The sequence below is a fragment of the Salmo salar genome, chromosome ssa08 (genome assembly GCF_905237065.1).
Source record: "Salmo salar chromosome ssa08, Ssal_v3.1, whole genome shotgun sequence".
Lineage (NCBI taxonomy): Eukaryota > Metazoa > Chordata > Actinopteri > Salmoniformes > Salmonidae > Salmo > Salmo salar.
This window is the reverse complement of record NC_059449.1, coordinates 26,094,238-26,109,894: the sequence shown is the minus strand read 5'-3', so window position 1 is coordinate 26,109,894 and position 15,657 is coordinate 26,094,238. Positions and strand designations below refer to the sequence as shown.

Below are 15,657 nucleotides of genomic sequence, written 5' to 3'. Positions count from 1 at the left end.
CTCCCTCTCTCCTCTCTAGTGGCAGTAGGTCCAGGTGACCATCTCTTACATCCAGAGAGAAAGAGAACCACCAGGTCAGACAGTGATACAGACCAGGTCCACTCTCCAAACACTGACAGTAAGTAATATAGTTGTTGTGTGTTTCCATGATCTTATCATTTTATTCAGTCAGTCTCAGTGAGTTAGAACGTGTTTCATCATAGTTAAGTCTTCTGGCTAGTGGCTACTAATACAGTCTGTTGGCTTGCTGTGTTTTAATGTGCATTAGATGTGTTACTGTTCTCTGTAATGTGTGTGTGTGTGTGTTCCAGACGTGTGTGAGCGACGGTCGTGTGAGATCATGGCCGAGCTGGTGGAGGGTCTCCAGAGCGTTCTGTCTCTGGGTCACCATAGAAACAGCGGAATCCCAGCCTTCCTCACGCCGATGCTCCGAAACATCATCATCAGTCTGTCCAGACTACCACTGGTCAACAGCTACACTAGAGTCCCTCCCCTGGTCAGTCACTGGTCAACAGCTACACTAGAGTCCCTCCCCTGGTCAGTCACTGGTCAACAGCTACACTAGAGTCCCTCCCCTGGTCAGTCACTGGTCAACAGCTACACTAGAGTCCCTCCCCTGGTCAGTCACTGGTCAACAGCTACACTAGAGTCCCTCCCCTGGTCAGTCACTGGTCAACAGCTACACTAGAGTCCCTCCCCTGGTCAGTCACTGGTCAACAGCTACACTAGAGTCCCTCCCCTGGTCAGTCACTGGTCAACAGCTACACTAGAGTCCCTCCCCTGGTCAGTCACTGGTCAACAGCTACACTAGAGTCCCTCCCCTGGTCAGTCACTGGTCAACAGCTACACTAGAGTCCCTCCCCTGGTCAGTCACTGGTCAACAGCTACACTAGAGTCCCTCCCCTGGTCAGTCACTGGTCAACAGCTACACTAGAGTCCCTCCCCCTGTGTGTGTGAGATGTTTGCAGAGCATTTCAATGAAACATCAACACAACAGCTCTGCCAGTGACTCGTCCAAAAGCCTTAGCTTCTATTTTCGCCTATTCCAACTTGCAACACATGCAAAGGAACACTTTTTAAAGTGTCGTGTCCAGTGTATCAGCTTTAAAGCCTAGTTATTTCCCCCCCCCCAGTGTATTTCCCCTGTAACGTGTCTGTGTGTAACCTCTGTAGGTGTGGAAGCTGGGCTGGTCCCCTCGGCCGGGGGGAGAGTTTGGGACCACCCTGCCTGAGATCCCTGTGGAGTTCCTTCAGGAGAAAGACGTGTTCAGGGAGTTCCTGTATCGCATCAACACACTGGGTGAGAGGGCCAAGTGTTTATAACCTGATATGTCATTGTTCTAGAGGTCTATTCCATATCTACAGTAGACTGTTAGACTGATCCTTTAAGTGTTTATAACCTGTAGTATGAACATGTGTGGTATTCAGGCTGGAGCAGTAGGACCCAGTTTGAAGAGACCTGGGCCACACTGCTGGGAGTTCTGGTCACTCAACCCATCTCAATGGACCAGGAGGAGGAGAGAGAACAGGAGGTACACACTCCTCTCTCTCTGTCTCGCTGTCTGTCTCTCTCTCTCTGTCGCTCTCTGTCTGTCTGTCTCGCTCTCTCTCTGTCTGTCTCGCTCTCTCTCTGTCTGTCTCGCTCTCTCTCTGTCTGTCTCTCTCTCTGTCTGTCTCTCTCTCTGTCTGTCTGTCTCTCTGTCTCTGTCTGTCTCTGTCTCGCTCTGTCTCTGTCTCTCTCACTGTCTCTCTCTCTCTCTGTCTCTGTCTCTGTCTGTCTCACTCTCAATTCAATTCAAGGGTCTTTATTGACATGGGAAACATATGTTAACATTGCCAAAGCAAGTGAGGTAGATAATATACAAAAGGGAAATAAACAATAAAAATGAACAATAAACATTACACTCACAGAAGTTCCAAAGGAATGAAGACATTACAAATGTCATATTATGTCTACATACAGTGTTGTAATGATGTACAAATGGTTAAAGTACAAAAGGGAAAATAAATAAACATAAATATGGGTTCGATTTACAATGGTGTTTCTCTTTCTTTCTCTCTGTCTGTCTCCGTGTCTCTCTCTCTCTGTGTCTCTCTCTCTCTCTGTGTCTCTGTCTCTCTCTCTCTGTGTGTGTGTTGAACAGGAGGACTTGGAGCGGAGCCAGTTGAATGTGTTAGCAGTGCAGGCCATCACCTCTCTGGTTCTGAGTGCCATGACTCTCCCTACTGCTGGAAACCCTGCTGTCTCCTGTCTCGAACAACAGCCTAGAAACAAGACCCTTAAAGTCCTGGACACACGGTACACTACACTACACTACACTACACTACACACACACACACACACACACACACACACACACACACACACACACACACACACACATGGTACACACACACACACACACACACACACACACACACACACACACACACACACACACACACACACACACACACACACACACACACACACACACACACACACACACACACACACACACACACACACACACACATGGTACACACACACACACACACACACACACACACACACACACACACACACGGTACACACGGTACACACACACACGGTACACACACACACGGTACACACACACACACACACACACACACACACACACACACACACACACACACGGTACACACACCTTAAACACACACACCTTAAACACACACACGGTACACACACACACACGGTACACACACACACGGTACACACACACGTACACACACACACACGATACACACACACACACGGTACACACACACACACGGTACACACGGTACACACACGGTACACACGGTACACACACGGTACACACACACACGGTACACACACGGTACACACGGTACACACACTCATGGTACACACACGGTACACACACACACACGGTACACACACACACACACACATATTAAGTTTCAAGTTTTAATGTCACATGCACAAGTACAGTGAAATTACTTATTTTACTAACTCAAATTACAAGATGGCCGCCGTTCTTTCAGGCTCCGACTCAACTTTTCTCTTGTACTGTTTACACAATGTATCCGTTATTATTCACTACAACCGACAACAACTTTTGAACATCAGATCGGTAGTTATTTACCCCAATTCTGGTTTCTACTTCTACTCATGTGCTCTGGGCTGTGTCTGTAATACTGACCCAATTATCAGGCTACCCATTATACACATCCACACCAAGCAACAGCCTAAAATACCACAGTCTTCAGACTTTCTCACTTTGTAAAATGGCTTTTCCCCTCATACTATATTCATATTGACAGGTGACCTAGTTATTCCTGACATTGCGTTGGTCTTGTCTTCCCGTCAGGTTTGGCAGGAAGTTGTCAGTGATCAGAGGAGCGGTGGAGAGAGAGATCCAGGCCATGGTGTCTAAGAGAGACAACGTCCACACACACCACCCCTACCACACCTGGGACCCTGTCCCCTCCCTGTCTGCTGTCTCACCAGGTAACACACCTGGTACCCTGTCCCCTCCCTGTCTGCTGTCTCACCAGGTAACACACCTGGTACCCTGTCCCCTCCCTGTCTGCTGTCTCACCAGGTAACACACCTGGGACCCTGTCCCCTCCCTCTCTGCTGTCTCACCAGGTAACACACCTGGTACCCTGTCCCCTCCCTGTCTGCTGTCTCACCAGGTAACACACCTGGTACCCTGTCCCCCTCCCTGTCTGCTGTCTCACCAGGTAACACACCTGGGACCCTGTCCCATCCCCTGTCTGCTGTCTCAGCAGGTAACACACCTGGGACCCTGTCCCCTCCCTGTCTGCTGTCTCACCAGGTAACACACCTGGGACCCTGTCCCATCCCTGTCTGCTGTCTCACCAGGTAACACACCTGGGACCCTGTCCCCTCCCTGTCTGCTGTCTCACCAGGTAACACACCTGGGACCCTGTCCCCTCCCTGTCTGCTGTCTCACCAGGTAACACACCTGGTACCCTGTCCCCTCCCTGTCTGCTGTCTCACCAGGTAACACACCTGGGACCCTGTCCCATCCCTGTCTGCTGTCTCAGCAGGTAACACACCTGGGACCCTGTCCCCTCCCTGTCTGCTGTCTCACCAGGTAACACACCTGGGACCCTGTCCCCTCCCTGTCTGCTGTCTCAGCAGGTAACACACCTGGTACCCTGTCCCCTCCCTGTCTGCTGTCTCACCAGGTAACACACCTGGGACCCTGTCCCCTCCCTGTCTGCTGTCTCAGCAGGTAACACACCTGGGACCCTGTCCCCTCCCTGTCTGCTGTCTCAGCAGGTAGACCTAGTTGTTTGTAGTAGTGTCATCCTGGGGTCAGATCCATTCAGCTGTGCAGGGTTCAGAGGTCCTCATGGGTCCTAGTAATTGATGAACAGTGTGTTTCTCTGTGTGTCTCAGCAGGTACACTGATCAGCCATGAGAAACTCCTGCTCCAGATCAACACAGAGAGAGAGATGGGAAACATGGACTACAAACTGGGACAGGTAGGATGGAGGGGAGTGAAGGAGAGAGGGGGCTAGGGAGGAAAGGGAAGACAGACAGACCAAATGGCATAGCTGTGTGTGCTTCTCTTGCAGATATTTTCAGGGTCTCTCTCTAAATCCTCTCCTTTCTCTCTCTCTCTCTCTCGCTCTAATTCCACTCCTTTGTCTCTCTCTCCATCAGGTGTCCATCCATTCTGTGTGGCTGGGGAACAACATTACCCCTCTGAGAGAGGAAGAGTGGGGTGAAGATGAGGAAGATGAGACTGATACTCCGGCCCCCGCCTCTCTTCCTACCTCTCCTATCAATTCCAGGTAAAACACACACACACACACACACATCTCTCAAAGCAGGATACAGGTGTAGACATCCACTCCTGTTCTCTCTCTCTCTCTCTAACCTCCTCTCTTCTCCCTCTACAGGAAGCATCGTGCAGGTGTAGACATCCACTCCTGTTCTCAGTTCCTATTGGAGCTTTACAGCCAGTGGCTCCTCCCCGGTTCCCCTAGCAACAGACGCACCCCTGTTGTGCTCATCAGCGAGGTTGTCCGATCGGTAAGAACTCAGACTTGTTAGTTTGTTCATTCATTCACACAATGGTTACATTGGATTGAGGACTAAGGTGGAAACTCCCTCCAGCCATACTTGCACTGATGCATGATGGGATGGGGAGAGAATCACTCTCGTATTTCTTTGTTGATCATTTCCTTGGTTGTTAAGAGGTTCCTCCCTCCCGTCTCTCTAGTTGTTGGCGGTCTCTGACCTGTTCACGGAGCGTAACCAGTTTGACATGATGTTCACCACTCTGATGGAGCTGCAGAAGAGTCATCCTGCTGAAGATGAGATAGTGAACCAGTACCTGGTGCCTGCTCTCTGCAAGGCTGCAGCTGTACTGGGCATGGTGAGACACACCACTGTTTCCCCCTACACTCATTTTACATACAAATCTTCTACCGTCCTGTGGCCAAATAAGCTTTCAAACGGTTACATTTGGTTGGTCGCTGCGGCCAAGTGGAGGGCCTATAAAATGTTTGCTTGGAGACCACGCCTTTGGCCACGCCCACAAATGTTTTTTTTTTTTTAATATGTGTGCTTACAAACCTGTGTGTGTGTGTGTTCAGGACAAGGCTACGTCTGAACCTGTGTGTCGGGTGTTGGAGCTGACCCTGCGCAGCACCCACCTCCCCAGCCGTATGGGAGCGCTGCACGGCCTTCTGTATGTACTGGAGTGTGACCTGCTGGACGACACGGTGAAACAACTGATACCTGCTGTCTCTGAGTACATACTGAGTAACCTACGGGCCATAGCACAGTGAGTAACACACACACACACACACACACACACACACACACACACACACACACACAGCCCACTTAAAATGGTTTGGGATGAGTTGGACCTCAGTGAAGGAAAAGCAGCCAACAAGTGCATATGTGGGAACTCCTTCAAGACGGTTGGAAAATAATTCCAGGTGAAGCTGGTTGAGAGAATGCCAAGCTGTCGTCATGGCAAAGGGTGGCTACTTGATCAGAGCCTTGTCCTAAGGTTCAACCGTCCCCTGATGTTAATACCAGACTAAACCATGCTGGGTTGAAGACCTACGTCTCTGTGTGTCCCTGCTGTTGATGTTGAAAGAGAACCAGGCCCTTAATTTGACCCCTCTGATGGTCTACATCATTAAATTACAGTCAATCAGCCATTCAAGGTCAGCCTCATTTGTGAGGGTAATGATTCTGTGTGTGGTATTAACTCTGAGATGTCATTTTCTATTGTCAGGGATAAATGTAATGAGGATGGATGTCATTCCTTCTGTGTGCTCTAGTCACGGACGAGGCTAGGATGAAATGCACGGTCATGACTAGTTCTGCAAAGCTACCAGTAATTTACTAAAGTTACTGGAATCTTCAGTCATAATGGTAATTAACACAATATCTATGGCAATCTATGGTAATTTTGGTCATTTATACTTGGATAACTTTTAAAAAAATGTATTCAAACATACAGTTGAGTTTACATACACTCAGGTTGGAGTCATTAAAACTCGTTTTTACAACCACTCCACAAATTTCTTGTTAACAAACTATATTTAGTTTTAACAAGTTGGTTAGGACATCTACTTTGTGCATCGCACAAGTCATTTTTCCAACAGTTGTTTACAGACAGATTAATTCACTTATAATACACTGTATCATAATTCCAGTGGGTCAGAAGTTTACATACACTAAGTTGACTGTGCCCAAGACCTCAGAAAAAAAATTGTAGACCTCCACAAGTCTGGTTCCTTGGGAGCAATTTCCAAATGCCTGAAGGTACCACGTTCATCTGTACAAACAATAGTACACAAGTATAAGCACCATGGGACCACGCAGCCGTCATACCGCTCAGGAAGGAGACACGTTCTGTCTCCTAGAGATGAACGGACTTTGGTGCGAAAAGTGCAAATCAATCCCAGAACAACAGCAAAGGACCTTGTGAAGATGCTGGAGGAAACGGGTACAAAAGTATCTATATCCACAGAAAAACGAGTCCTATATCGACACAACCTGAAAGGTCGCTCAGCAAGGAAGAAGCCACTGCTCCAAAACTGCCATAAAAAAGCCAGATGACAGTTTGCACCTGCACATGGGGACAAAGATTGTACTTTTTGGAGAAATATCCTCTGGTCTGATGAAACAAATATAGAACTGTTTGGCCATAATGACCATCGTTATGTTTGGAGGAAAAAGGGGGAGGCTTGCAAGCTGAAGAACACCATCCCAACCGTGAAGCACGGGGGTTGCAGCATCATGTTGTAGGGGTGCTTTGCTGCAGGAGGGACTGGTGCACTTCACAAAATAGATGGCATCATGTGGAGGGAAAATGATGTGGATATATTGAAGCAACAACTCAAGACATCAGTCAGGAAGTTAAAGCTTGGTCGCAAATGGGTCTTCCAAATGGACAACGACCCCAAGCATACTTCCAAAGTTGTGGCAAAATGACTTAAGGACAACAAAGTCAAGGTATTAGAGTGGCCATCACAAAGCCCTGACCTCAATCCTATAGAACATTTGTGGGCAGAACTGAAAAAGCGTTTGCGAGCAAGGAGGCCTACAAACCTGACTCAGTTACACCAACTCTGTCAGGAGGAATGGGCTAAAATTCACCCAACTTATTGTGGGAAGCTTGTGGAAGGCTACCCAAAACGTTTGACCCAAGTTAAACAATTTAAAGGCAATGCTACCAAATACTAATTGAGTGTATGTAAACTTCTAACCCACTGGGAATGTGATGAAAGAAATAAAAGCTGAAATAAATCATTCTCTCTACTATTATTCTGACTTTTCACATTCTTAAAATAAAGTTGTGATCCTAACTGACCTAAGACAATTTTTCCTAGGATTAAATGTCAGGAATTGTGAAAAACTGAGTTTAAACGTATTTGGCTAAGGTGTATGTAAACTTCCGATTTCAACTGTAGTATAAATGTTTTGTGACCATGCGTTTCTAGTGGATAGACTGTATGGTTCAAAAGAAAATAGACTAAAATAGACAAAAAATAGAATAATTAATGAAAAGGCATCTAATCAACAATGGCATTATATTCCTAACATATTGACATAGTCCAATGAAGTGTAATATATTGTAAAGGATGTGTCATGCTGAAAGCTAAGCTGATGGTTTATATTATAATACCCCCAATGGTATTCACTAAGCTGATGGTTTATATTATAATAACCCAATGGTATTCACTAAGCTGATGGTTTATATTATAATAACCCCAATGGTATTCACTAAGCTGATGGTTTATATTATAATAACCCAATGGTATTCACTAAGCTGATGGTTTATATTATAATAACCCCAATGGTATTCACTAAGCTGATGGTTTATATTATAATAACCCCAATGGTATTCACTAAGCTGATGGTTTATATTATAATAACCCAATGGTATTCACTAAGCTGATGGTTTATATTATAATAACCCCAATGGTATTCACTAAGCTGATGGTTTATATTATAATAACCCAATGGTATTCACTAAGCTGATGGTTTATATTATAATAACCCCAATGGTATTCACTAAGCTGATGGTTTATATTATAATAACCCCAATGGTATTCACTAAGCTGATGGTTTATATTATAATAAACCCAATGGTATTCACTAAGCTGATGGTTTATATTATAATAACCCCAATGGTATTCACTAAGCTGATGGTTTATATTATAATAACCCCAATGGTATTCACTAAGCTGATGGTTTATATTATAATAACCCCAATGGTATTCACTAAGCTGATGGTTTATATTATAATAACCCCAATGGTATTCACTAAGCTGATGGTTTATATTATAATACCCCCAATGGTATTCACTAAGCTGATGGTTTATATTATAATAACCCCAATGGTATTCACTAAGCTGATGGTTTATATTATAATAACCCCAATGGTATTCACTAAGCTGATGGTTTATATTATAATAACCCCAATGGTATTCACTAAGCTAATGGTTTATATTATAATACCCCCAATGGTATTCACTAAGCTAATGGTTTATATTATAATACCTCCAATGGTATTCACTAAGCTGATAGTTTATATTTAGGCTAATTTTGGTCATTTAGCCAAAGCTCTTTTCCAGAGTGGCTTCCAGTTTGTGCGTTGATTTTAAGGTAGCTAGGTAAGACAACCACATATCAGTTATATTAAGTACAACTTTCCCTCAGTCATTGCTAGTAATGCCTCTCTGTCTCTCTCTCTCTCTGTCTCTCAGCTGTGTGAACCTGCACAACCAGCAGCATGTCTTGGTGATGTGTGCTGTGGCCTTTTACATGATGGAGAACTACCCTCTGGATGTAGGAGCTGAGTTTACAGCTGGAGTTATACAGGTTAGTACTGTAGTACTACTGGGGTTATACAGGTTAGTACTGTAGTACTGCTGGGGTTATACAGGTTAGTACTGTAGTACTACTGGGGTTATACAGGTTAGTACTGTAGTACTACTGGGGTTATACAGGTTAGTACTGTAGTACTGCTGGGGTTGTACAGGTTAGTATTGTAGTACTGCTGGGGTTGTACAGGTTAGTACTGTAGTACTGCTGGGGTTATACAGGTTAGTACTGTAGTACTGCTGGGGTTATAGTACTAATCCACCTCTCTCTCCCTCTGTCCCCCCTCCACCTCTCTCTCCCTCCGTCCCCCCTCCACCTCTCTCTCCCTCCGTCCCCCCTCCACCTCTTTCTTCCTCCGTCCCTCCTCCGTCCTCTCTCCCTCCGTCCCCCCTCCACCTCTCTCTCCCTCCGTCCTCTCCCTCCACCTCTCTCTCCCTCCGTCCTCTCCCTCCACCCGTCCTCTCCCTCCACCTCTCTCTCCCTCCGTCCTCTCCCTCCACTTCTCTCTCCCTCCGTCCCCCCTCCACCTCTCTCTCCCTCCGTCCCCCCTCCACCTCTCTCCCCCTCCGTCCCCCCTTCCACCTCTCTCTCCCTCCGTCCCCCCTCCACCTCTCTAGATGTGTGGTGTGATGGTATCAGCCAGTGAAGACTCTACCCCCTCAGTGATCTACCACTGTGTGTTGCGTGGGTTGGAGCGCCTCCTGCTGTCGGAGCAGCTGTCTCGTATGGACGGAGAGGCACTGGTTAAACTGAGTGTCGACAGGGTTAACATGCCCAGCCCTCACAGAGCCATGTCTGCACTGGGACTCATGCTCACCTGCATGTACACAGGTAACATCAACATATACCAAGTATCATCTAACGCTAGCTAGCTTAGCCCTGCATGTACACAGGTAACATCTACCTATACCTAGTATCATCTAACTAACGCTAGCTAGCTTAGCCCTGCATGTACACAGGTAACATCTACCTATACCTAGTATCATCTAGCTAACGGTAGCTAGCTTAGCCCTGCATGTACACAGGTAACATCTACCTATACCTAGTATCATCTAGCCAACGGTAGCTAGCTTAGCCCTGCATGTACACAGGTAACATCTACCTATACCTAGTATCATCTAGCTAACGCTAGCTAGCTTAGCCCTGCATGTACACAGGTAACATCTACCTATACCTAGTATCATCTAGCTAATGCTAGCTAGCTTAGCCCTGCATGTACACAGGGAAGACAATATAGCTGCTACTATTACTATAATAACTTTACTAACACTAGCTAGCTTAGCCCTGCATGTACACAGGGAAGACTAATAGATACTAGCTACTATCACCTGACAAACGTTAGCTACCTTGTATCATCTTACTAAGACATCTAGACATACCTATACCTGGCTAACTAACTCTAGCTAGCTGATTCCTGCTATCTGCATGTACACAGCTATGATTTTACAACAACGATACCATCCTACTCATATTACACAAGTAGGGTAACTAGATACTAGTTAATATAACCTAACTAATGCTAACTTGCCTAGCCCTGCATGTATGTAGTTCCAAGACAACTAACTATTAGCCATTAACACTAAACTAATTCTAGGTAGCTTACGCTTGCATGTACGCATGAGAATAATGCATTACACTGTAGGTGTATAACAAGTGTCCTGCCATGCTAGAGCTGGAATAAAGCTAACGTAACAATGTAGAGGCTATAGCTATCGCTAACATATCAATGTAGAGGCTATCGCTAACATAACAATGTAGAGGCTATAGCTATCGTTAATATAACAGTGTAGACGCTATAGCAATTGCAAACATAACAATGTAGAGACTATAGCTATCGCTAACATAACAATGTAGAGGCTATAGCTATTGCTAACATAACAATGTAGAGGCTATAGCTCACACTAACATAACAATGTAGGGGCTATAGCTATCGCTAACATAATGTAAGGGCTATAGCTATCGCTAACATAACAATGTAGGGGCTATAGCTATCGCTAACATAACAATGTAGGGGCTATAGCTATCGCTAACATAACAATGTAGAGGCTATAGCTATCGCTAACATAACAATGTAGAGGTTATAGCTATCGCTAACATAACAATGTAGAGGCTATAGCTATTGCTAACATAACAATGTAGAGGCTATAGCTCACACTAACATAACAATGTAGGGGCTATAGCTATCGCTAACATAACAATGTAGAGGCTATAGCTATCGCTAACATAACAATGTAGAGGCTATAGCTATTGCTAACATAACAATGTAGAGGCTATAGCTCACACTAACATAACAATGTAGGGGCTATAGCTATCGCTAACATAATGTAAGGGCTATAGCTATCGCTAACATAACAATGTAGGGGCTATAGCTATCGCTAACATAACAATGTAGGAGCTATAGCTATCGCTAACATAACAATGTAGAGGCTATAGCTATCGCTAACATAACAATGTAGAGGCTATAGCTATCGCTAACATAACAATGTAGAGGCTATAGCTATTGCTAACATAACAATGTAGAGGCTATAGCTCACACTAACATAACAATGTAGGGGCTATAGCTATCGCTAACATAACAATGTAGAGGCTATAGCTATCGCTAACATAACAATGTAGAGGCTATCGCTCACACTAACATAACAATGTAGGGGCTATAGCTCACGCTAACATAACAATGTAGGGGCTATAGCTATCGCTAACATAACAATGTAGGGGCTATAGCTATCGCTAATATAGCTAACACTAACATAATAAATTATATAGCTAATGCTAACAATTCTAAGAATCCCCTTTCTTCCCAGGACAGGAAAACAAGATTCCCTCCTACGACCAATTAACTAACCCCAATCCTACAAACTCCTCCCTCACAAACTAGCCTGGGTACCAGTCTGTTTAGCTAACATTCCACAAGGTGTGGAATGTTAGCCACACAGACTGATACCCAGGCTACCACCAAACCAGCTTTGTCTATGAATAAAAAATAACCAAATTTTTCCATCAAACAATCGTTTAGTAATTTAATAATCACGACGAATCACCCTCTCATCCTCCCAGCGGTGCGTACCTCAGCGTCGACAGCAGAGTCAGCGTTGGGGTCAGAGGTGATGGGGTCAGAGGTTAGAGGTCAGGGGTCAGAGGTTACCTCGGGTCCTGTTGCTTTCTCCTCAGGCAAGGAGAAGGCCAGCCCTGGTCGCCCGGCCGGCGCTGTCGACCCTCAGGCCCCCGACAGCGAGTCTGTCATCGTTGCCATGGAGAGGGTCTCTGTGCTCTTCGACAGGTAGGGTGGTGACGACAACAACACGTTTGGACAATAAACACGTCTACATACAACTCTATCAGACACACAACACTCTGTCATATTTCATCCAGTGGGGCTTCAGAACATTAGTTAGCCCATCTGCTAAATGAATGTAATGGGAACAGTTTTCTCATATCCATCATAGTAATAGACTGTTATATATCTGGTTTGATGTTTTCTCATATCAACCATAGACATAGACTGATATCTGGGTTTCCATGTCCGTTATTCCTGGTCTTCCGGGATCCTTTATTTTTGGGTCTATTTTATAACGTCTCATGTACCCAGTCTTTTTGGGGGGGTTGTCTATTTTATAACAATGTACCCAGTCTTACAGTTGTTTTCTGATGTCTGCTTTTCCATGTCCGTTATCCCTGATATTTCCTACATTGCTGTCCCAGGATCCGTAAGGGTTTCCCCAGCGAGGCACGGGTGGTGGCCAGGATTCTTCCTCAGTTCCTGGACGACTTCTTCCCTCCGCAGGACGTCATGAACAAGGTCATCGGAGAGTTCCTGTCCAATCAGCAGCCTTACCCACAGTTCATGGCTACTGTCGTCTACAAGGTCAGTGTGAGAATGGTGGACAGTAAAGGTGGGTACAACTCCATGTGACAGACAACTCACTCTCTTTCCAATCCCCCCATCTCTCCTCCCTCTCTCCTCCCTCCCTCTCTTCCTCCTCCCTCTCCGGTGTTCCAGACCCTCCATGTTACAGGCCAGTCCAGTATGGTGACAGACTGGGTGTTACTGTCTCTATCTAACTCTCCCTCTCTCTCTAACCCTGTGTCTCTCAGGTGTTCCAGACCCTCCATGCTACAGGCCAGTCCAGTATGGTGACAGACTGGGTGTTACTGTCTCTATCTAACTTCACCCAGAGAACCCCAGTCGCCATGGCCATGTGGAGTCTGTCTTGCTTCTTTATCTCTGCCTCCACCTCCCAGTGGGTCTCTGCTCTGTATCCTTACTAGAGAGGGGGGACGGGTGGGGGTGTTGTCTGTCTGTCTGTCTGTCTGTCTGTCTGTCTGTCTGTCTGTCTGTCTGTCTGTCTGTGTGGTAGAGAAGTAGAAGTCATATTGTCCTCCATCTCTCCTTAACTCCTCTCCCCCCAGCCTGCCCCATGTCATCAGCCGTATGGGTAAGAGTGACGTGGTGGACATCAGCCTGTTCTGTCTGGTAGCCCTGGACTTCTACAGACACCAGTTAGATGAAGAGTTGGACCGCAGAGCCTTCCAGTCGGTCTTCCAGACCGTAGCCTCACCTGGCAACACCTATCAGCAACTACTGGACTGTCTGCAGAGTATCCACCAAGACACATCACTCTGAGAAGGAGAGAGAGATGTAGCCCCTATCACCACACATCACAGAGAGGGAGAGAAAGAGAGAGAAAGAGAGGGGGAGAGAGAGACAGAGAGGGGGAGAGAGACAGAGAGAGAGACAGAGAGGGGGAGAGAGAGACAGAGAGGGGGAGAGAGAGACAGAGAGGGGGAGAGAGAGACAGAGAGGGGGAGAGAGAGACAGAGAGGGGGAGAGAGAGACAGAGAGGGGGAGAGAGAGACAGAGAGGGGGAGAGAGACAGAGAGGGGGAGGGAGAGACAGAAAGGAGGGAGGGAGGGAGGGAGGGAGACGGAGAGGGAGAGAGAGACGGAGGGAGACGGAGAGAGAGACGGAGGGAGACGGAGAGAGAGACGGAGGGAGACGGAGAGAGAGACGGAGGGAGACGGAGAGAGAGACGGAGGGAGACGGAGAGAGAGACGGAGGGAGGGAGACGGAGAGAGAGACGGAGGGAGGGAGACGGAGAGAGAGACGGAGGGAGGGAGGGAGGGGGAGAGAGAGACGGAGGGAGGGAGGGAGAGAAAGAGAGAGACGGAGGGAGGGAGGGAGAGAAAGAGAGAGACGGAGGGAGGGAGGGAGAGAAAGAGAGACGGAGGGAGAGAAAGAGAGAGACGGAGGGAGGGAGGGAGGGAGAGAAAGAGAGAGACGGAGGGAGGGAGGGAGAGAAAGAGAGAGACAGAGAGGGAGGGAGAGAAAGAGAGAGACAGAGAGGGAGGGAGAGAGAGAGAGAGAGAGACAGAGAGGGAGGGAGAGATAGAGAGGGAGGGAGAGATAGAGAGGGAGGGAGAGATAGAGAGGGGGGAGACAGTGACAGAAGGAGAGGGCGAGAGACCAAACAATTAAACGGACAGACACACAACTAGTCTTTCTTTGTCCAAATCAGACGGCCTTCTTTCCCTCTCAGCTGCTGATCTGACATAGTTGAAGAGCCAAAAGGAAAGCGACATGACAGATGATGTAGTGTCTTACTGTACTAGACATACAGGAAAGCAGAGAGCTGACAGAGGAAGGAAGCCATTTTACAGTGTTAGGACACTGCTAGCTAGCTACAGGCTCGTACTTGACTCCCTCCCTTCTAGAGAAATAATTGAAAGAAAGAAGAATTGTCTCATTAAGATTATTTTGGTTCCGCCTGCACCCTCGTTTCCCCCCGGACCATTAATTAAGAAGGACAACAACACACCCACTCGTACATGACATGAGGGACTTCTAGCACCTTGATGACGAACTAAGAAAAATAATATTCAATCCTCCCCCCCAAAAAAGAGGAAAAAACCTGGAATTGTATATTTTCCTGTGAGGACTTGTACTTCATTGGTTGTGGTGTGAAATCAAGATACGATAAAAAAAAAAAAATCTAAAGTATTTCCTAATATTTAAAAGTTCCATACTTCTATTTTTCAGTGTGTTGTTTTGTTACAAACGGCAAAGTAATGATTTAAACTGACTGACTACAGGTGTTGCTTTGATAGATAGGTCGACTGCATCCCAAATTATACTCTATTCCCTACTTTGGTAAAGTAGTGCACTATATAGGGAATATGGTGCCATTTGAGAAACAACCAGGGTGATGTGCCTGCTCGATGTTGTTAATAATTATCAATCTATCTTTGTATTGTTTATTTTTTTAATTAATTCTCTCTCTCTCTCT

At 46.2% G+C, this 15,657-nt stretch overlaps 1 protein-coding gene across 1 annotated transcript in view; it reads left to right on the top strand.

Annotated features, from left to right (window-relative positions):
• Positions 1-14,083, top strand: part of htt (huntingtin) — a 118,730-nt gene extending 104,647 nt beyond the window's left edge. The window contains 17 exon segments of the mRNA XM_045723076.1: positions 20-118; positions 312-496; positions 1,174-1,300; positions 1,429-1,532; positions 2,145-2,299; positions 3,354-3,493; positions 4,415-4,500; positions 4,682-4,812; positions 4,921-5,053; positions 5,244-5,399; positions 5,620-5,810; positions 9,259-9,373; positions 9,994-10,207; positions 12,545-12,653; positions 13,076-13,238; positions 13,469-13,629; positions 13,784-14,083. Of these exon segments, the coding sequence (XP_045579032.1) occupies positions 20-118; positions 312-496; positions 1,174-1,300; positions 1,429-1,532; positions 2,145-2,299; positions 3,354-3,493; positions 4,415-4,500; positions 4,682-4,812; positions 4,921-5,053; positions 5,244-5,399; positions 5,620-5,810; positions 9,259-9,373; positions 9,994-10,207; positions 12,545-12,653; positions 13,076-13,238; positions 13,469-13,629; positions 13,784-13,997 (2,483 nt within the window). The 3' untranslated portion in view covers positions 13,998-14,083.
• The last annotated feature ends 1,574 nt before the right edge of the window (positions 14,084-15,657 follow it).